A 23,364-nucleotide genomic window follows, 5' to 3' on the forward strand; every position below is an offset into this window, starting at 1 on the left:
TAAGTAGAATATCATTGGGAATCAGGAATACCAGATCGTTAGAAAATAGAAGTCCGGTCCCTGTCGAAACCTTTTACGAGAATTTGAATTAGCCCGCTTTTTTACTTGATACTGGTGCTAGTTTTATTAGCTATAATATGTTTCGTTGAAAAAAAAATATTAACAGTCATGTCATTGGCTAAATTACGATATAATTTTGTAAACAATCTAAATCCACCAATAATAAATTAGAATTTACGTTTCAATCTTAGATTAGCCAATGACTCCAAAATAAAGTGAAGGATCAATGAAGAAGCCAAGAAGAAGCCGTCAAAATCCACTAGAAACAGTTGAATTCAAAATGAAATTAATGTAAATTATGGTTAACAATAATTTTCTTTTGCCAAAATAAAATTGGTTGATATAATTAATTTGATTGTATAATTATTGCTTAGTAAAAATGGAAGTCGATGGTGTAGATAGTTGTTCGGACGGAGCAAAGTTTGCACATCTAAAAGCTTTTGTAATCGCTGCTCGTGAATTCGAAGCTACTCATAGTGATACTTCGGTTAGCCTGATGACTCGATACCTTGGAGTAAGTACTCTGCAGTCCTAATCATGCACTAGTCTTATACATAATTTTATCTTTTCTACATCATCACAATATTATAATATACCAGGATTCAGGCTCTCTTCTGCTGAACCAACTCTCTCAATTTGTTCCCTTCCCTTAGAAACACACAACTCTATTTTCAGTTAATAGCTTCTTCATGTGACCTAACAATATTTGCTCCCGGGAGGAGCGAAGTATGTGCCTTCTTCAGTTCTCTATGGAGAGTGATGGGCGATAGTAGGGGTCCTCACTGGGCTGGGGTGGCAGTACTGACTCGAGCATCAATTGAGTCTAGTGCTAGATATGCTTTAACACACACATACAGGTAGGTAATAATTATATTAATTTGTAAATGGCTGAAAAGCCTAATATATAATCAGTAGAGATGTGCCGACTAGTCGGTAAAGCCGACTATCCGGCCACTTTTGTAGTCAGCGACTAGTTGGCGAATAGTTGGCAAAAAGCGCCGACTATCCGGCTTCTTACTTTTTAATTTTTGCTGTAATTATTTAAATAATAAATAACTTATATTCATATTCTACGGTATTCATACTTTCGATTGGTATGAAAATTGTCTATTAACCAGCGAAATGTAAAAAAAAACTAATTTTTCTTTATTCTGGACTGAAATTTTTTAGTCAACCCACTTGCAGTAAATTTGTTGACATACGTAATTGGATATAAAATACTTTTCATCCATTAACCAGCTCGCTGAAGATCCTTCTATGGTGGGATACAAGGCCAGCAGTAAAAAAAGTGTTACAGAAACCTCCGAAACCATGATTGGCTGGGCCGACTAGTCGGCTAGTCGGCCAAAGTCATGATCGGCACGTCTCTAATAATCAGCAGTCAATTGCTTAATACTCTGTAGCTAATTATAATTTAAATTTTAAAACTATTACAGGTTCATGCCAATATTGGCAAGGTTACTTTCTGACTCCATTTCAGATGATAAGAAAATAAAGTTACTTTCTGTGATGCAGGTAAGATAACACTTTTTAACAATTTTTGATTGTACACATTTTAGATTTTAATAGGAACAGGGCAGAAACTTTTGTTACGGAACTAATAATAATAAACTGTAGTATGTATCTAATTGATTAACAGAATTAAATAATATACAGTGTAGTCCTTAGACTGTAACAATAATAAAAAAAATCTGATTATTTCTTAACTGTAAGTAAATCTCTTTCACTTTTTCATCTCCCATTTCATTATTTTGTAGTTTACCACTTATTGCAAATATTTTCTTAATTTTCAGGATATATCATATGGAATTAAAATAAGCTGGCAGGAGTCATACCTTGGTAGCCTTATGAAGCAGCTAACTGATTGGATAACACAGCCAGTGGAGTCGGCCAACAAAACCATCGGCCACAAGTCACTTACAGTTCTAGTGAATATGTGTTATGGGAATCTACCAGCAATATACTCTTTGATGAGGACTGTGGATACTAAAGATTTTGTGATACACCTAATTAACTTAAAGGTAAGTTCATCAAATAAATAAATATGTGGCACATAACAACTTTCCAATAGATAAGACAAATATGTGGTTTAATTGATTTTCGTTATAAATGTTACGCTCAAAGACCGAAAACACTCAGTGAGCGAAAAAATGGCTCAAAACACGTTGTGTCATAGTGACACGGCCACGACGCGTTCTGATGATCACAGAAATACCACATAGCAAAATTCGTGTTTACACTTGGGCACTATAAAATTACTTCTTCGTAACTGGCCTGGTTTCATTGAAACCAGAGTGCTCTTATGTATTGCGCATACACTTGGGCACTATAAAATTACTATTGTATAACTGGCCTGATTTAATCGAAACCTGAGTGCTTTTGTATATTGCGCACACACTTGGGCACTATAAAATTACTCCTGCGTAACTGGCTTGGTTTCATTGAAACCAGAGTGCTCTTGTATATTGCGCACACACTTGGGCATTATAAAATTACTCCTACGTTACTGGCCTGCCATACCATTAGCTCTTATAGCAGTATTACTTTAATATTGCTTTTGGATTTCGTATTAGCAAACGTGATCTCTATTTATATAAATATAAGTATGGTTTTTGTTTGTGCTAAATCTGAAAGTAATATTACAGTAATACTGCTATTATAAGAGCTCTGGTTTCATTGAAACCAGAGTCCTCTTGTGTATTGCGCATACGCTTGGGCGCTATAAAATTACTCCTGCATAACTGGCCAGGGTTTTAGAACGCGTCGTGGCCGTTATCATTAGGGCCACAACACGAATTCGCGTCGTGGCTGTTTTTAAATGCTCAGAACGTGTCATTGGCGCTTTTCTCGATTACCACAACGCGTTGTGGTCGAATAGCACGTCAGCCACGACACGAATTTCGCTGTGTGGTATTTCTGTGATTACCAGAACCCGTCATGGCCGTTTCACTATGACCACAACGTGTTGTGAGCCATTTTTCGCTCACTCACGCACTGAGTGTTTTTGGTCTTTGAGCGTAACATAAATATTATTTTTTAAACCTACAAAGTCTCATTGTATGTAATCATAAATTCCTTTATCTTCATTAAAATAATTGTTGACCACAGAATGGGTTAGACCCATACACAAACTTTTCTTATCATTAATTTAGATAATTGTAATCCTCAACTTGTTATGCATGAAACTTTCAGGATGGTGGTTATGGAGGTGTGGAAGTGTGTCGCCTGCTGCTGTGTCTGTCCAGTGCCACAAAGGGAGGGTCCATCAAACAACCTGATGTCCACAGTTACCTGTGTTGCACCATGAGGACCTTTAATAAAGCCATAATGTAAGATTATTATTGCTTCTTCTTCAAGGCTGTATTTATTTTGGCTATTTTTGTCAAATAGATGCTACACATAATATCTGTGCGTGTAAGGATATTCTGTGTGTGCCATGCATTCTGCCATAGTAAAAGTAGTCTATGTACTTTGCCACAGTTGAATATTTTGTGCCTTTCACTAATTTCACATAGTGTAGAAGTTTTTTAAAACTTTATGACGCCCGCAATTTCATTGCGCGAAAATTCGTTTATCGCGCGGGAAACCGTACATTCTTCCGGAATAAAAGTATCCTATGTCCTTTACCGGGACTAAAAGTATCTCCATGCCAAATTACAGCAAAATCGGTTCAGTGGTTTTTGCGTGAAGAGGCAACGACATACGGACACTGGACAGACAAATCGGCAGACACACTTTCGCATTTATAATATTAGTATAGATTGATTTACATTAATTTACACAGTATTTCCAAGTTGTACAAGACATTTTGCTATGTGGTCAATTCATTGTTTGTTCCAGAGAGTCAGATGCGACTCAGCTTCTTCATGCATACACATTTTTAAATGATCTATGTAATGATGACAACTTAAAAAACTTTGTCTTTACATACCCACACATATCTGCAGCAATCAAAGAAGCATTGAAGGTAAAATATTTAAATTCTTTTTCAACTATGCCATAAAAAAAAAATGTTGTTAATTGGATTAATTTTCTTTCAGAACACAGATTATCTTTGCAAAGTCGGTTCTAGTGACATGGGAGAATCAGAAAACACAGCCAATTGTTTACGCAATGCTTTGAAGTTTTTAACTGTGCTGGTCAATTTAGGTAAGAACTTTACGAAATTATCCTTTAAACTTCTAAAACTTTCTTACAATATTGACTTCTTTGAACTTAAAAGTTTCTGACAATATTAACTTCTTTTAAACTTGTTAGTTGTATGTAGCTAAAAACCAAGACATACAAAATAATGTTTTAATTATTATTTTAGATCTCTACTGTCTTCGTTGCCACAATTGCCAGCTAGTCTGCTTGTGCATGAAGTCAAGTCGAATCTGTCTGCCCGAGGCACTGGAATTATTTGCTGCTATTATATCGCAATATAGAGGTAAAAAATATCGATAGTGATAGAATAGAATTCAGCTATCCTCAACCCGCGGCCTGGTGGGACTTTATCTGTAGCCCGCGTGATGTTAAACCATTTTGAAATGTAAATAATGTAAACTCGTCGTGAAAGTCATGATTTTTTTCCACTTTTAAATCGTTAATTTTAAAGAACGTTATTTTTAACCCTAAAAATTAATGTTCCGGCCTGTGTGACACCAAGACCAAAACATGTTTGTGGCCCGAATAAAAAAAAGGTTGGGGACCACTGGAATAGATAGTAGTACCTATAGTAAAGCCTAATAGTAGTGCTAAATTTATTGTGTATATTTTATTGTGTTCTATTCAGATGAAGGTGTTTTGCCTCAAGATTTGGTATTAGTGCTCAATGATGGTCTTCCCGAATTTCTGGTTCCACCTGTCGTAGAGCCAGGCAAAGCAGGATTACAATGGGTGAGCTATTAATTTGTATTTAAAGGTAATTTGATCAATAAAAAATGTTACTTATACTTCTACTAATAGTACTTACCACCACCATGGGCGCCGGCAGAAATAATTTCCAAGGGGTGCAGATTTTAGTTTTCTTTCTTTTCTTTTCGTTTTACTTTTTACGTGATTGTCTATTTACGTCAAAACAATACATTTAGTGCCGAAAAATTACGAACTATCGTTGTATATAATATGGCATATGGCATGGTTGCAAAATGCTTTTTATTTCAATAATTTCTGTTGATCCCGAGATTCCCAAGGGGTTCCAGTGCACCCCCTGGTACCCCCCTGCCGGCGCCCATGACCACCACTACTTTTAATTCTTGCAATCAAATATATAAAAAGTTGATTGACTAATAGATCAAGTCACAGGCTTTTAGAATTCTCAATAAGTACTATCAGAGAAGGTGATTCCTATGCAAATCGGGGACCTAAGTAGTTTGTTTGCGTTACGTCAAACCCAGCTGACAGATCACAATTAACATTGAATTGACATATTTGACCAAATAAAGTTGGTCTGTCAATTGCAAAGGAATCAACTTCCTCGATGGTACATAAATATAAACTGACATCAAAGATGTTTTTCTCAAGAGCCAAGCCAAATACTTATTGGCTTGGCTCTTACTTGGCTTGGCTTACTTAAGCCAAGCCAAGTAAGAGCTAAGCCCTTGTCCACTGCTGGGCAAAGCCTTACTACAGGTTGCTTACTTAAAGATTATTACATTTCTTAACAAAATATTATACTTGTACAGCTTCAAGTAGTGGGCTCGTTATGTATGCCCGGTGACACCCAGGACCGAGTGCTCCAAGAGGTCAGACCAGATTCGTTTGAGGAAACACTGTACGGTGTTCTCCAGTATACATCACAGGTATTTTAAGCGAAACTTATTTGTTAATATTCATTATTCAACTAATGTTTGTATTAAAAAAAAATGTTTATTAATGTTTTAATGGAATGGGTGTATAATACAGTGGAAAAGTAGTAGTTTCCTCGATTATGATTAGTTTTATTCGTCATAGAATGAATAAAAAAACTTTTTTGTGCACAAACTTTTATTAAGTATAAAAACAATAAACTAAAAGAAAATGTGGTCTTGCTGCTAATAGCTGTTTCTTCCAGACGTAATGAGTCATTACCGTATTATCACTTAGTTTTGTTACACCCTGTATAGAATTAACAGCATCGAAACACTAAACGGTTACAAAATATTATAGTCATTTAGCAATGTTATTCATATAAAGTATAAAACAGTATTGTAATGTTACAGACGGGTCCCCTGGGCGCGGAGTGCGGTCAGCAGGCGGTGGTGGTGGGGTGCCGCGTGGCGCTGACGCTGGCGCCGCTGTCCCCCGACTGGGACAAGGCGCTTCACAGGATGCTGGCTCAACACCAGGTAATTCATGTGTTCTAGAACCTTTGATTGACGAAGTCGCAGTAGAAATGCGAAAGAATAGAAATACTTAGTGAAAGAAAATGACAGATTTTCTTTGTCAACTTATTTATTTTTTTCTATTATTTATTATTTTTTCTATTATTCTGTAGACAAATCCCTTTCTGTGGTCGCCATAGTAAGCGCGGTGGTGGTCCCGTCCGCGTCGCTGAATGTACAGAAGTATGAGTTAATAAATAAAGACATTCTTTATAGTATGCAAAATTATTTTAATGCCATAAGCATTTTTTAAGATTTTTTAAAATAGAGTATAAAATACATAGTAGTAAAATAGCTAATATAATTTTTTAGGTGCGCAAGCTTCTCTGTGCGTGTGTGACGGGGCCCAAGGGCGAGCGGCGGAAACAAGTGCTGCAGCTGATCAAGCACCACTACTTCCCCTCTGACCAGATGGCTCAAGTAAGTTCTTTTATACTGTAGCTACAGTGCCTTTCGATGAGTATGCCAGCTAGTATATTAGTTGACTGCACAAGATAGTAAGCTAACAGCTGGTATCTTGACTGATTTGATTTCAAAGGATTGTTTTTATTTTTTTCTGTTCTAACTTTTTGTAATTTTTTTTTTTTGTTTTTACTTCGTAAGGTTTTTGGTGAAAATAATACGAGTGCGTCAGAAAACACCACAGACACGAGTATTGAGGAAAGCCAAGGTAAACATTCCGGAAAATCGTTTTGTGAAAACTAACCTTAGTTATTTAATTAGTTACTGTATTTTTTTATTGATAAAATAATACACTTTCATAAATTATCATGTAACACACTCCTTTTTAAAAGGCTGGCAGTGCACTTGACGTCTTACGACATCTTTGGTTCTTGCTTTCATCCGTACGTGATCCGTACGCTCGTTTGATCGTTTTTTTTTTAATTTATGAAATAAGGGGGCAAACGAGCAAACGGGTCATCTGATGGAAAGCAACTTCCGTCGCCCATGGACACTCGCAGCATTAGTAGAGCTACAAGTGCGTTGCCAGCCTTTTAAGAGGGAATAGGGTAATAGGGGAGGGTAGGGAAGGGAATAGGGGATGGTAGGGAAGGGAATAGGGTAGGGGATTGGGCCTCCGGTAAACTCACTCACTCGGCGAAACACAGCGCAAGCGCTGTTTCACGCCGGTTTTCTGTGAGAACGTGGTATTTCTCCGGTCGAGCCGACCCATTCGTGCCGAAGCATGGCTCTCCCACGTATAAAAGTATTGATAATGGATATTCACAGGAGTAACAACACTCGGTAACTGGTCGCTACTGTCACCGTCACAGGAACTTATGGTGGATGAACTACTCAAGAAACTGAATGGTGCTCTACAGGCAGGCAAGGTATTATTATTATACAAATATGTATTATAAAAAATTGTGCTCATTTTGTAAATACAAATGAAGCAACTTCGCATCTATTTAATACCCTAAAGTTAGAAATCCAACATAATTGTCGCAACAAATGACAATAGAAAACTTCTTTACAAAATAGTAGATATATTAGATAGATATAGTAGATCAGCTTTTGTCTATGTCTGTCTACTAGAAAGATCTTTTGCCTATGTCTGTCTACCAGTCTTCTTTATAAGACGTATCAAATTGATCAAGTAGCTGCATCAGAAAATCAAATCTGATATTATATTGTTACCTAGATGATAATAACATTGAAATGAATGTGCATAGATGTCAGACATAACTACATCGAGTGTGATGGAGCTGTACGGATACAAGATGACCTGCCTGGAGCAGAGGATACACTCGCAGTCGGTGGCGCTACAGGTTAGTTAAAGAGTTTTAATTGACAAGTGCTTTACATGTAGATACTATCAGAGATTTTCATTAAAGGGCAAATGATGGACCTACGGAATATGGTTGGTTTATGTCAGGTCCAACTGGTAGTTCATGAGTAAGATTGACTTGACATAACCTATTTTTCGTTGGAGAAATGCGTTTACGCATCCCCATGGTAATCCCCTGGGTAGGGCCAGCGTGTGTGGGACTCCCCAGGGGCGGTGGGTGCCGCGCCCGGGCAATACCCACTAAAACCCCAAGGCCAGCGTTGCCAGACGTTTTGGCGGGACGTCCCGATTTTTCCATCAAAATTAAATGTCCCGCGCGGGACAGGCTCAGTCCCGCTTTTCGGGGAAAGCCCGAATGAACGTGCAGCGCAGCATGCTGAGTAAGAAAGGTGCGTAATGAAAATAAGAGTGTGGGAGGTAGAGGGGTGGATTTTATATGGCTACTTTAGCTATCTATTGTCACGTAAACGTTATTTTAACGCAAATAAAAAGATAAAAATTCAATAACCTTTTGATTTAATACCTTTTTTTACTTTGTCCCGCTTTTGACTGAAAAATCCCGCTTTTTTTACTCAAAAAGTCCAAAAGTCCCGACTTGGCACAAAAAAAATCTGGCAACGCTGCCCAAGGCTGTCCTGACCAAAAACAGATTCGCTGCCTGCCTATTAATTTATCACATCAAGTATTAATCTTAAAATAGGTTATGTAGAAATAAACCATATTATCTACGATAGATTTTATTTACTAATGAGCGATTCATTTTAATAGTCAAAACGATTATATTCGGTAAATCCCTCCTTTTTGAAGCTTTAAAAAACCATACTTTTTTGTAATCGCCAGAGTGCAACAGAGCACATGTCGTCCCTGCAGCACGCACTGGCGCTGAACCAGGCGACCGGTGCCACGCAGCAGGACGTGCTGTACACCACACAGATGCAGAACGAGAAGTGAGTATAGTATACCAAGTATTCATAATGGTGTAAAGGTGCCTCTTCACAATGGTCCATGCTGGCCCACTAGAGGCCATCGCCATTGTGTAGACGGAGTAATGGTGTATGACATGATGGCGGACCATTTCCAGGCGTGGCGCGCCGCGCGCAATGGCGTGGCCTGCAGTAGGCCAATTCTGTACTAGCTACGTTAATGTATATAAGTTTGTCCGAAACAAAGAAGGGTGGGGTCAATAATAAATCTGACGACAAGAACTTTATAACCAACGTTACTTTCATTGGACAGTATGGCTTAATGACTATAATATCGGCAATGAGCACTGTTAGTGACGCAACGTTTTCGGTAATTTGTTATCATATAAACATTACCGCTGCATATAATTCATAATAATATTATTTTACTTATTTCTACAGTTGAATCGACTGCCTATTATTATATATTTGATTTATCGTTTTGGAATAATTGACAAACGATGAATGAAAAACAACGATCTGAACCTGAAAATTGTTATTGTTAGAAACATGACCACTCTGTAAATATGTAGTAATCTGTACTTACAACGATATGTCTCAATTTTCTGTCTCACGAGAATTGTAATTTTTCATCTTTTCTGTAATTATTATTTTAAGAGGAGTCTACACCGCCCTTTTTTCCGTACAAACGTTGTCCCCTGTTTCCTCCCTGGATAATGCTAGTAGAGTTATAATTTTTTTCCTGAATATCTACGGCTACTAATACAATGTCCCTATGTTTTCTTTTTTTTCATAATTTAATCATTAAATAAGATATGAACGTTCAAAAACCCAAATAAATGGCCAGATTTTCCGCTGTGTTCAAACATCCAGAAAACAGATTTGGCTAGATTTAACAAAAAAAAAAACAAAACATAGGAACACAGCTCAAGCCTTTCTTTAACTCACAAATGTATGATACAGAATCGGCCAGCTGGTGTATCCGATTAATAGATGATGGTTTTAGAGAGATTCAGCTTGCTTTATTATGATTATAAATAATTGTATTGCTAAGTACTCACGTATCGAGCAATAACGTCGAGCAGAACCCGCGGCTCAGGCTTTCGTCCACACATTCAGCATTGCTCGATAGTTTTATTCTGAATCGATATATTTAATTCCATCAATCCGGCTCGTTCCGGTTCCATCAATCCTTCGAGCGGCTCGATGCGAGCCTTCGAGCTGTGAGTTTTGCGGTCCACACAGTAATTATTACTTGATTTGGAGTAAAACTATCGAGCATAACCGTATGTGAGTACTTAGCATATGACGTATCACTATTATTGTTTTGTTTGCAGTAACAGCAACAGCAACAAATTACATTGAATTATATTCCTTATGTCTATGCACATAAAGCGCCATATACTGTGTGTACGATAAGCAAGCGATGAAATGACCTTCACTATTCAAAAGTTCCAGTATTTGAACATTTAGCTATAAGCATCGGTGGTTCAGTGGTAGAATGCTCGCCTGCCACGCGGGCGGCCCGGGTTCGATTCCCGGCCGATGCAACCTTCTTTTTTATTTTTTTAAATTACTTTTTTATTTTTTTAAATTACTATTTTAGGCTTAAAAAGACTATAGCAGATTTACATAAGAATTTAGAAGATGCCGAAACCACTCTTCGTGGTTTCCGCGCGAAACTCGCCGCCGAGCGCATCGATAAAGAGAACCAAAAGGAGAATTTGCAGAAAGAATTGAAAGCGCAAATAGCTGTAAGTAGAATGATAATATCTTTGAGATCTAAATTATTTAGAATATCTTATAAATATGCTTTGTATTTACTTTTACATAAGAACATGACAATTTGTAAATAAAATTGTTATTTTGTTTAACTTACTCATAACTTACAAGATTTTATGAACTATAATATTAAGTAAGTACATCTTTTTTTCAGAATCTTGAAAATGAAATGAGATCTCGTGAGAATTCAATGATAGAACGGATAAAACAAATTGAGAACGATTACAAAAGCGTACAGAAGAAACTCGACCAACAGGTAAAAAAAAATATATTTAAAATTACGTTTTCTTTCAATATTAACCCAATGCTTAACATGTTATAGTACCCCATATAAAATTTTCGGAGTCTGAAGCCAAGGTCTCACTGAGCATTGGTGTTTGTATTGTGTCCATTATGTGGTGTGGTCGGGGGAGCCAAATATTAACACTTAAGAGGATACACCAGGGGCTAGGGAATTAATGAAAAAAAAGTACGTGTAATATCCCTTACCTGAAGCCTATACCGCAGAATGCGATAGAGACAACTGCAGAAAATCAACGATTCGCTGTCCCCTGATTCCTTCTCCAAAACTTAACCGATTTAAGTATTTTTTTCATTAAAGATTAAAAAAGGGCTTGAGCTGTGTTCCTATGTTTTTTTTTGTATAATCTAGCCAAATCTGTTTTCTGGGTGTTTGAACACAGCGGAAAATCTGGCGATTTTTTTGGGTTTTTGAACGTTCATATCTTATTTAATAATTAAATTATGAAAAAAAAAAACATAGGAACATTGTATTAGTGGCCATAGATATTCAGGAAAAAAATTATAACTCTACTAGCATTAACCAGGGAGGAAACAGGGGACAACGTTTGTATGGAAAAAGGGCGGTGTGGACTCCTCTTAAATGTTTCCATACTTTCATAAATCTTAAATACGAAGTGAGTTTTAAATGTGTGTAACATATTATGACAATTCAGCTTACTGTACAGAAATTTATTATAAAGGGACATACATACTGAAATAATATAAGAGAACTTACTTCAATGTTTTGAACATTTTAGACGAGCAAGAACAGCGAGCTGGCGGGCGTGCTGGTGAAGTTCGAGGAGCGAGTCAAGCAGCGGGACAAGCGGCTGGAGGAGGCGGCCGGCGCGGAAGCGGCGCTGAAGAGAGACCTCGACTCTAAAGACGCAGTAAGACTACTGTCCTTACTATGTGTATTTCTCAAAGTATCTTCAAACCATCAGTCTGTTCAGCCATATATATAATGATAATCGTGTAGAGAAAACAAATAATTGCTTCCTCTTCACGCTTAAATGGCTGAACCGATTTTTATGAAATCAGTCGACAAAGTCGTAAGCTTATAACAAGCTATAACTGCACTACTAAAACATTTAAGATCGATATATTTCTAAGTGTTGGAAAAAACGTTACGGTCCAATACATTGAAAATCGTCAAAATTTACGTAAGACGTATATTAAACGCTCCAATATAAATACGCTTTTATTTGCAGATGATAAAGCAGCTAGAGAAGACAGTGCTGGAGCGGGAGACGCGGCTGTACCAGGTGACCTCGCAGCTGGACGAGATGAAGCGCGTGCAGGAGATGGTCGCCAAACTCATGACCAAGTCCACCGCCGCCAGCTAGCGCCGGGTACGATATCCGTACAGTTCGACAAAGCTTTATATGAACGTGGCGGGAAAGGAACTAAACGCTTCTTTCGTACAAAAACGTCATTTTTGACAGTTCTCGTGTGATAAACGAATTTTAGTACAACGGACTTGTGCCATCTAAAATAAAAAATAAAATATTCACATTTATGCATCTTTGTGAAATAAACAATATAAATCTTAAATGAGTATATAGTTAACCGTAAAAGTATCAGCCCTGAAAGAGTAAGTTTTGTCTCCTATGTTGCTTTGAAGAATGCCCTACGCACAGTGTACGGAGGAAACGAATGATCGAAAATTTTCTGTTTTCTTAAATTTTGAATTGGCATTTATAATATTATGAATGCGAGAGTAGAATACCCGTGTGTCAATTCGCAATAGTTTTGATGCTACGGCGTACGAGCTACCTAAGTTTAGCGTTTTTTGCGGCCTGGAAGCGAAGAATCCATACTTCTCCAAAATGTTTACGTAATAAATATAATTTTGTATTCCACCTGAAAGTCTATTAAATAAGGTCAGGTTTTCAAGCGTCTTTCCTGATCCACCGTGTCAATATTTTACCTACAAATAAATAATTTTCATTTTTAGTTTATTTTCGAAAACCAAACAAAAGACGCAATCGAAAATATCGTGAAATTAGGCTGATTTTATCGTTAAGCGTTTCGCAGCGCCGTTGGAGCGCGCGCGTTCTAAGATGTAAGGCTGGTTTTATAGTAGAGCGTTTCGCAGCGCCGTTGGAGCGCGCGCGTTCTAAGATGTAACGAACATACGGGCGAACGGCGCTGCTCAAGCGCGCGACTTAGAAACGCAACTACTACCCCCATACATCTTCGAACGCGCGGCGCTCCAACGGCGCTGCCGAAACGCTTAACAATAAAACCAGCCTTAAATGTGTACAAGCATTCTATACGCACAAAAAAAAATACCCGTGAGATCCGTTTCGGTTTTGTTTTGTTTTGAGTCATCAACTGTATACATGGGACTCATACATAGTTGGATAAGTTCCCAAGTTAAGACATTAATTCCCAATAGCTAAGGCTCTATTAGGGAGCTAAGACCATACAAGAGCTAAGTCTATATTAGCGGGCTTAGGCAGTAATTGATAGCTGTAAATAAATAAAGTAAATTATTACATATTTTGTTTATTAAAAGTTATGTTTTGTTTATAGATTTGGCGTCGAGGGAGGAAAAACTACCACGAGTGCAAGCTAACTCATATTGAGTGTGATATATCGGCGCGTCGAGACTCGCTGTAAGCTCGTAGTTTTAATAGTAACTTTCCCTTAATATAGGCGTTTTTTAGCAACTCGTTTGCTCGTAAAACTTAAAAGTATACAAGGCCTCACAATTCCTAAAATTATAAATTAATGTTAGGACTTGTAAAGGTTACTATTAATCCTTCGATCGGGGATTCTTGGAAATGCTATTGTATTCTATTGTTGTCGCGGTCACCGGTGTCCTTATGGGGCTTGAACACTGACCTCCATTATATGTATAATGGGGGTCAGTGGGCTTGAAGGATTAAGGTTAGATTCTATTACAAATTAGGTTAGGTAGGCTTAGGTTAATTATGTTAAAATTATTTGCAGAAAAATGACATTTAAACATTGACATTTAAATGACATAACTTTAAAGATGACTCAATAATCACTATTCAAGACCTACATGCACAGTTCTGGTTAACCTAAAGGTACCGCTCCGATCTATGCCGCGGCTAACTGCGACCGACAAAAATTCAAATAAAATGCCACTTTAGGCTATATGTTTCATTTTACTATACCCCACTAGCTTTTACGCCACAAGCGGCGGCAGTATGGCCTATGGGTCGCTTCACAAATTTCAGTAGAAAATGAAACCTATTTAGCCTATAGTCATACAGTGGCATTTTATTTGACTTTTTGTCGGTCGCGGTTAGTCGGGGCAAAGATCTGAAAGTCACTCTAACTTGCGGTTCTTTCTCTTGTTCCTACTAAATGAATGACATAATATGATATTTAATTCAGGGTTAACTTTAAGCTAGTTCTGTACAAGCTTTGGTTGCAACTTGTATAGAAAAAATAAACTTAATTGGCGACGTTACGCTCATTTTGGGTAACTTTGAATTGCGGTTTAACTTTGAACAATACATTGTTGTATAGTTCAAAGTTTAACCGCAATTGGAAGTTACCCAAAATGACATTATTAATAATAATTATTAATTATCTAGTCAACGGACAACGAGACATTCTTTAGAGTTCTCTCTGAATCTAAAAATTGTATTTGTCATGAAATCAAACCATTTATACATTGTTAATTACAATTTACAAATGACATTATAAATTAATATTGTGATTGAAAACCATCATATAATTGAAAGTCTTTTGTAACAGTATAGATTATAGTTTAATTTTCCTCATAGAAAATGAGTAGTTTTATCCTAATAGAATGAAATAATCTTACGAACTATTTTAGTATTGTTTAAATGACATTATTATAATTATGATATTGCCTGTGTATTAGGAAGTAAAGACCTATTTTACGAAAGCGACGAATAAAAAACTTAAGTATATCAATTTATTTGTTTTATTACGAATACTAATGTAAAATGATATGCATCTTTAAGTATAAATCAGAATGATAGTTAAGCTCTGGTTTCCTCCAAAAGCGGTGCCGTTTTTAAACGGACACAATATGATGGCTGCAAAAAGACGGCCGTAGGCTCGTGGAATGTTCGAGAGTTCAACGGTCATATTTCTATGGTAAACAGATCACAAAGGATGCATGAACCCCATACAAAATCAATTAAAATTTCATCATCCTCGCTGGTCCAGTTGACGACACTCATTTTGAACAATAATAAGCGCAATGTCCTTGATTAATGATTTGCTTCACCGCTACGAAAAAAACGTTCACAGACTATGATATTCTATTATTAAAAAAATATCCACAGCCGAATATATAACCTCCTCGTTTTTTGGAAGTCGGTTAAAAAAAGGTAGATATCGCACTAGCGCGTACAGTCGGATACGGCCAAATGAAGGTTACAAGTGCCTTCTTTTGAATTAGTTGCATGTTGGCAGCGGCCAGCGAGTGAGCGACGGGGTGTCATGTTAGAATATCATTGTGTCACGTTTTTGACTTAAAATGCCAAGCTGCGTTTTTAGGAAATGCAAAAATTATAGTTATAAGGTAAAAAAGGATGAAAAAGTTACGTAAAGTAAGTACTTACATGAAAACATCTAGTAAATAATGTTTATTTGGATATTTTCCAACATTATCGACAAATTATTTAATGCAAAAAATTAAACTAAAAAAGGATAGAAAATACGGACGACAACTGCAGCGTGATAAGGATAGATAATCATGTGACATAGAATAATCGCGATGCTATCGCAATCCTTTTCTATATCATTCGTAACGTATTATCTGTCGCATTCATTGTTGTAATTTATAGATATACCAGAGGTAGGTATTTATATGTCGTACAGGAACAAATTCTGAGGACCGCTTTGTATGAGCATACACCAGCTTTAATAAAACATCATTGTTCAAAGACCATTCGACACCGACATGACGGCCTTCATGCAAATGGCGCACCACTGTCTGACATTATTGTGTCAATTACCGTTCTCTAGGAAACCGCGCCATATTGCTTACATAAACAACGTTCTAGTGACGTCATTCACCGCTGTATTACGGCCTCTATATTACGGCACCGCTTTTGGAGGAAACCAGAGCTTTATGCACAAACTGAAAATAATCTAGATAAAAGTGAGTTATCAATGCATGATTGCATATTTTTTAGTCGACAAAAAACGGATTAAGCTTTTTGTCGACTAAATTTATAATATTTTAAAATGTTCACTGAGGCTCAACTCACACTGGAGCAGAGTCGAAGCGTCGCGATGCTTCATGTTATTTGCCTACAGCAGGGTTTCTCAAAGTAGGGTTCGCGAACTCCTAGGGGTTCGCCATTCGACGGCAGTGGGTTCGCGACAAGATTTACGTAATGGTGGCAACAGGAGTCAGTATTAGATAATATGTCCGTTAATGAAACTCTTCAAGCTGATTTCAAAAATATGTCTTTCATAGATTTTTGACAGGCAGAGTATTTCGAACTCTCACGCAAAGCGGTCAATCGCCCTTCCTAAAGGGGAGGGGGGGATTCCAATATTATCCACTATAAGCAAGGGGTTCGCTGTCACCTGGAAATTTAACAGGGGTTCGTGGAGCCGAAAGTTTGAGAACCCCTGGCCTACAGCATAATATGCTGTAGGCAAATAACATGAAGAGAGATAAAATACATTACCTATATTAAGTATATTTTATCTTTATAGTTTTATTACTTTTAAACAAACTTCTGCTATGAAAATATGGAAGCGTCGAGAGCGAATGCGCGTTAGCATAATATTTTCACACCAGAATTTTACTACATGAAGTGTTGCGACGCTACGACCCTGCCCCAGTGTGATTTAAGTCTGAGATATTTAAGCGAATTAATCCGTTGGAAAGTTCAAATACAGTCAAAGCGCGTTCTTGCCTCTTAAAATAGATGGCACTAGCGTGAGCTCAGAGTTGTTATCTCGCACAAAGGCAGCCGGGTCGAGGGTCTTCGTTAATCGCTTATTCGAATGAGCTCTGACTCGTATTGAGCTAATCTGTCTCCGCTCAGAGTTTCACACTCTATATTTTTGACCGACTGCCAAAATAGAGTTTTGTTATGCGGGCAACCGTTTTATGCATCAATTTTAACAATGCTAACCTCTTAATAAACTGATACTTGATTTATTGTTAAAGCTATGTAAAAAATAGTTTAAGCTGTGTATAAAATATTCATAAAATGATGAATAAATTGATCGACTATTAAAATAACTGCTCGTGTAAACTTTTATTACACAGAGTAACAAACAGCATGTTGAAATAAAAACCAGTATATTATGTTTGGATTTTATAATAAATAAACAATAAACACACATTGAGGCCATCCCCCGAGCAAACGACCTTGACCATACGTTTGACGCGTTGCCGAGATCGTACAAAAACCCAGATTTTTTTAATTATCTTAGTTCAAAATTGATAAAAAAAAATTCAAACGGGGAATATGTAGTTCATGAAATTGTCTATCTATTGTCGTGTGTTTCAAATAAACCTAATTTGTAAATACTAGGGAGATGCTGAAAGTATGCTTCAATTTTAATAAATTGGTATTACTTTGGAAGCTAATATCATAAGTATAATAAACAAAAATAGGAAATTAATAACGGGGAAAGGAATGTTAATATCTATGTACTGAAGATTATTGCCGTTTTTTTATTATTACTTTGTAGCTTTCAAATTATGAGTTTATAAGGCTCTAAATACGGTAAATTACGGCATCTCCGTAGGGGAGCGTCGTAACAAGCCCAAACTCAGCACGGGCTTAAAAAAAGGGTCCCATAATAGTATTGTTTCATACCATCCATCCGCATAAGCCGAGGTATTACCAATTACCATACCTAATATTGTTTGTTTGTGCGGATAAGCAAAAAGGACCAGCCGAAAACGACTTTATTTATGGGCCTTTAAGGGTTTACAGCGCTAACTAACTGCGAACTTTCGGCTAAAAGTTACAACGCGTGTAATTTAGAATTTAAATTAATTTGAACTTACCTTTTAGGTAGAACATCAAAGTCGTTCAGCCACAGATTACTAAATACTGCAGCTTTGTTTGTTTGATGATTCATAATATCATGTCACCTCCTAAAGTTTTGCAGGAATAAGTAGATGTAACGTCTTCTAGTATCGTGACAGCGAAACAATTTCAAAACAAGATTGATTGGTATTTGTTTTCTTTATTATTACCTAATTAATCTTTACAATAATTCTAGTAGTAGTTTTAACTTTGTGTTCTCTTGGTGCCCAAATACTAAGCAATCATCATATTAAAAGCAACTTACCAGTACCTAGGACATTTAGGAAAGCTCCGCAAAGAAACACGTACTTAAGTGATCAAAATATTAACAATATTTGAGTAAACTTAAGAAATTATTTTGCTAAATATTCAGCAGTTCTCGTAGAATCATCGTGGGTTACAATGGTTACAATAATATACTTACCATTATATTTTCGATATGGCCAACTCGCGTGCGCTTAATTTGAGGCATATGCGAAAGAGTCACCGCGTTGAACTTCGAATTTGGGATTACGTCGAAATTAGAGAGAAATGGGTTTCAAAAATAAAGTTTTACATTAAGCACTAAATATGACTAGGCAAGGTTCGATGATAATACTAGATCTCGAACACATAATAATTAATATTAATTGTATTGAAAATTCATATTAAAATATGAGCAAGCTTATGAGGGTATACGTAACTCTAATACTCTAAAATGTTTTACTCAGTAGCGTGTACACTAAAGTGCAGCCTTAGGCAGTCCCGTCTAAGGAAATAGGTCACGGCTTTCATTTTTCACGACCTAAGGCTCTTTTGAATTTGTATTTTATACGTGCCTTTTAAAAAAAAAGCCACACGACGGCAATAGGAAGTAGAAAAAGTATTTTAGATTTCATAGCCACTTCAGGTATCGCCTTACTAGCTTACGCTGAAATACTTTTCCAGAGTGAGAAGTAGTCTACGCACCTAGATTATTTTGCATAACAGTTAATAAATAATAAGGTACTCAGACTGCGTTGTAAAAAATAAGTTTGTTATTTCAATGTGAGAATTACAACCCATGACCATCGTGAAGAGTCGAGCTCGAACTACTGGACTACGGATAACGGAGGCGTCTACACACGATATTATAGTTAGGTACCTACTTTGGTAGAAGCAGGAAAGTTCAAACTTCAAAGTTCACAAGTGTGACGACTGACGTTACTAAACCTGCTGCACCGAACTTCAACTAGCGTGCTAACTGCCAACACGCACCTACAGGGTGATATTAGAAAGATAAAAAAAATTGAAGTTTTAGAAAGAAAATTCTATATAAAGTTAATAAAATAATAGAATTTTGTTAGTCTCGCTAAAACCCAGAATGGCTAATTTTAGTCTTGAAATATTCGTAGAAGTGTATGGAAGGTTTACATTAGGAGGAAAGTGATACGAAGTTTCATCATTCGGGTCATCTAGTCTCTATCTTATCTTTTTTTTACTACTTACGTCTTACTTACGTAGATTTATGTTGTTCAATGTATGAAATTTAAAGTAAATTTTTCTAAAAAAGTGTATTGAAATTGTTTACTATAATAAACACTCTGCCAATACTCTGAATAATTTTCGCCTGCAGCACAGCCGGTCAAAATATGAGGGCATATTATTAGGAGTATTTAATTAGGATTTATACGTGGGAGAGCCATGCTTCGGCACGAATGGGCCGGCTCGACCGGATAAATACCACGTTCTCACAGAAAGCCGGCGTGAAACAGCGCTTGCGCTGTGTTTCGCCGAGTGAGTGAGTTTACCGGAGGCCCAATCCCCTAACCCCTACCCTTATCCCTTCCCTACCCTCAACTATTCCCTTCCCTTCCCTTCCCTACCCTCCGCTATTACCCTATTCCCTCTTAAAAGGCCGGCAACGCACTTGCAGCTCTTCTGATGCTGCGAGTGTTCATGGGCGACGGAAGTTACTTTCCATCAGGTGACCCGTTTGCTCGTTAACCCCCTTATTTCATTAAAAAAAAAATTAACAGATATTGTATGGAGCTTATGTCAAAATCTTCGTATAATTACAGTAAAGTTATCAACACATGTGACCTCTGATATTATACAATATTATGTTAAATTATGTCTATGTGTGACTGTCTAAATATATATTTAAGCAAAGGCAAATTCTCAACCTGCTTCGCGGTTCATTAATTCAAAGATTAACCTTTAGGTATTTTTTTTGTAGACAGGTATTTTTAATTAGTAACAGATAGAATTTATATTAAAAAGAAACTAAAAATATTGATCTTTAATATTTTTATAATTTTTTTATAATATTTTTATAATTTTTTATAATAAGTAACGACAATAATAAAGGTGTGTAAATACAGTAATAATATATTTTGAACTATCATAATAATATCGTTTAAGCACATACGAACTCTAGAGCGCGACTTCGTCCGAGTGGAACAGGTTGCATTAGAATATGCTTGCCAGGTTTTGAATTAAGGAAAATATGTTTTATTAGATATCTATTAAATTATTAGATATTATGTAGTTAGATATCTATAAAAATTATTATGACATAATTATAAATTTTAATGTCATAATATAATTTTCCTTTTTTTTAATGAAATAACGAGCAAACGGGTCACCTGATGGAAAGCGACTTCCATCGCCCATGGACACTCGCAGCATCAGAAGAGCTGCAGGTGCTTTGTCGGCCTTTTAACAGGGAATAGGGTAATAGGGTAGGGGAGGGTAGGGAAGGGAATAGGGAAGGGTAAGGTAGGCCGTAGGGGATTGGGCATCCGAATTTTTGTTTCCGAATAGCGATATTAGTTCGCAGCACATTAATTGCGCACGTTCTTTAGTTTTGAAATTCGCCTACCATGTTCATTACAAAATACACTCTGTATATTAGAAAAAATGTTTCGATTGAGCAGCTATTGCTAAACTAATATTTTCCGTGGCAAACTTATCTACACGTGGCACGAAACTGGAATTAGAACAAAGTGTGTGATGTATTGTGTGACACCTCATGCATCATCCGTAAACAACGAGACCAATACGAACTTGAACTTTCTTCCTTCTGATTACGATATTTCTTTTAGGTGATCCAAAGTAATAGGATCGCCCTTTGTACAACTCTACTAGAGTCTAGTTGACGGCCGCACTCAGAAACATTTAATTATCTTATATCTTAAACGAGCAATTCTTGTATATGTTACGCTCAAAGACCGAAATCGCTCAATGAGCGAAAAAATGGCTCACAACGCGTTGTGGTCACAGTGAAACAGCCACGACGCGAAATTCGCGTCGTGGCCCTAATGAAAACGGCCACGACGCGTTCTGGCAATCACAAAAAGACCATAACGCGAAATTCGTGTCGTGGCTGATATGCTATTCGTTTTTATTCTGGATTTGTTCTTGATTGATTAATCGTCCATAGGTATGGAAGATTATACTTATTTAAATTACCACGCGTACTACAAAATATTTTTTCTTTTACTAAATCACTGCATAACGTGTTTTTCATTATTATTTGAAAATATCCATAGTTCCATAATATACGTGCTAATATTATTACTGTCTATCTGTCTGGCGCAACGTGTTATTTGTTTGTTGTTGTTGTTTTTTATAAATATAAGGTAATCTGATCTTAATAAATTATAAAAATTTTGCTTTATTTTTATTTATATAATTTAAATAATAATACTACTAGTTGATTCCCGCAACTACGTTGCGCCAGACATACAGTAATAATATTAGTACGTATAGTATGGAATTATGGATATTTTATGTGACCCATGTGACCTCTGATATTATACAATATTATGTTAAATTATGTGTGTGACTGTCTAAACAATATATAAATAGTATTCAAGCAAAGGCAAATTCTCAACCTACTTAGCGGTTCATTAATTCAAAGATTAACCTTTAGGTATTTTTTTTATAGACAGGTATTTTTAATTAGTAACAGACAGAATAAATATTAAAAAGAAACTAAAAATTTTTAATAAAAGGATCTTTAATAAAAGGAATAAGTATCTAATACTAAGGGGGCGTCCACAAATTACGTGAGGTGTGTTTTTGAATTTTTTGACCCCAAATCTCACGTGAGATTTTTCAAAATGTGGGTTTCTTACGTGAAAGTTTGGTTTGACAGTCAACAGATTTTCATTCGAACGAATTTGTGAATGATCTTAATCGTATTACGATAACGCTTACGATCAAATCTTAAGCATACGAACAATCTGGATAAAATGGACCAAAATAGTATTATTTTGTTGAGAAAAAAATGAGACCCCCAACGTGAGATTAGATGGATTGGATTTGACTCAACCCCTCCCCCCCCTAAACACCTCACGTAATTTGTGGACGCCCCCTAATACTTTTAGCAGAAATAAAATTTCATCAGAAAACCAAAGAGAAAAATTTCAATAAGATAAAGCAAGTAGCGATGGATTTATTGTCTACAGCGAAGAAGCTTAAGGACAAGTGAATAAATTTTCCTTTTCCGTCAGACATCGAATTGCAGAATGCATTGAGGTTGGCGCAATATCCGCGTTTTCGACTGGAAATAGGCTTATACGGAAATAATCCTTATCCCTTGGCCAACGCGTTTTCTTTATAGAATCGCTGATCAAAATGTATAGAATTGACAGAATAAGAGTCGAATGTCGACTTTATTTTATGGAATGCTTATGTCAATTTCATGTACATTTTGATTGGCGATTCTGTACAAAAGCGATAAGGAAACGTCTTGGCTAAAGGGCCTGATTACGTAAGTCACTGATACTTTGGTCGATTTTTGTTAAGTTTGCAATGACGCTCGGAAGCCTGTGGATTTAATAGGTCTTATCTTTCAGTGTAAGATTTGTGGCTATATTAAATACTATTTAGACCGTGTGATGAAAAATAACAAAATATGGTGTTTTGTTATTTTTTTTTCACATGGTCAGCAATAAATTACAAAACCAAATACTTGTGGTATAGGCAGGGTGAAGATAAGCTTATACGTTGGCATGTACGAGTATGTTGAAGCAACAGTTTTTTTTCCAAACAACATTAACAACATAGAGTTGGTTAGGACTTAGGAGATACAATTCAAACTAATATTGTAAATGTGAAAGTATGCTTAAGCCCAGTGCATATGCAATTTTGATGAAAAGGACACAGGATAGTTTTTATCCCGGAAAAATGTACGATTC

At 36.5% G+C, this 23,364-nt stretch overlaps 1 protein-coding gene and 1 non-coding gene across 3 annotated transcripts; both read left to right on the forward strand.

Annotated features, from left to right (window-relative positions):
• Nucleotides 1–333: 333 nt before the first annotated feature.
• On the forward strand, nt 334–13,882 carry LOC121739773. 2 transcript variants are annotated; one of them, XM_042132344.1, is made up of 21 exons: nt 334–574; nt 736–917; nt 1,497–1,575; nt 1,854–2,081; nt 3,253–3,389; nt 3,901–4,027; nt 4,101–4,209; nt 4,373–4,489; nt 4,835–4,938; nt 5,727–5,843; nt 6,243–6,368; nt 6,717–6,824; nt 7,008–7,074; nt 7,635–7,738; nt 8,081–8,173; nt 9,034–9,140; nt 10,723–10,870; nt 11,053–11,154; nt 11,939–12,070; nt 12,392–12,532; nt 13,719–13,882. In XM_042132344.1, the coding sequence occupies exons 1-20, from the start codon at nt 440–442 to the stop codon at nt 12,524–12,526; spliced, it is 2,457 nt and encodes an 818-aa protein (XP_041988278.1). In that variant the 5' UTR covers nt 334–439; the 3' UTR covers nt 12,527–12,532; nt 13,719–13,882. The 2 variants fall into 2 exon arrangements, with proteins under 2 accessions (XP_041988278.1, XP_041988269.1); XM_042132335.1 differs by having other exon boundaries at nt 335–574; nt 7,635–7,735; nt 8,078–8,173.
• Nucleotides 10,596–10,666, forward strand: Trnag-gcc. The gene has a single exon. It is a non-coding gene; the product is annotated as a tRNA-Gly (tRNA).
• Nucleotides 13,883–23,364: the final 9,482 nt, after the last annotated feature.

This window comes from Aricia agestis, chromosome 1 (assembly GCF_905147365.1).
Source record: "Aricia agestis chromosome 1, ilAriAges1.1, whole genome shotgun sequence".
Taxonomy (NCBI): Eukaryota; Metazoa; Arthropoda; class Insecta; order Lepidoptera; family Lycaenidae; genus Aricia; species Aricia agestis.

Coding starts and splice junctions, on each gene's coding strand:
- LOC121739773 (XM_042132344.1), top strand. CDS start 440: ATGGAAGTCGATGGTGTAGATAGTTGTTCGGACGGAGCAAAGTTTGCA. Junction 4,028..4,100: donor CAATCAAAGAAGCATTGAAG/GTAAAATATTTA, acceptor ATTTTCTTTCAG/AACACAGATTATCTTTGCAA. Junction 5,844..6,242: donor TTCTCCAGTATACATCACAG/GTATTTTAAGCG, acceptor GTAATGTTACAG/ACGGGTCCCCTGGGCGCGGA.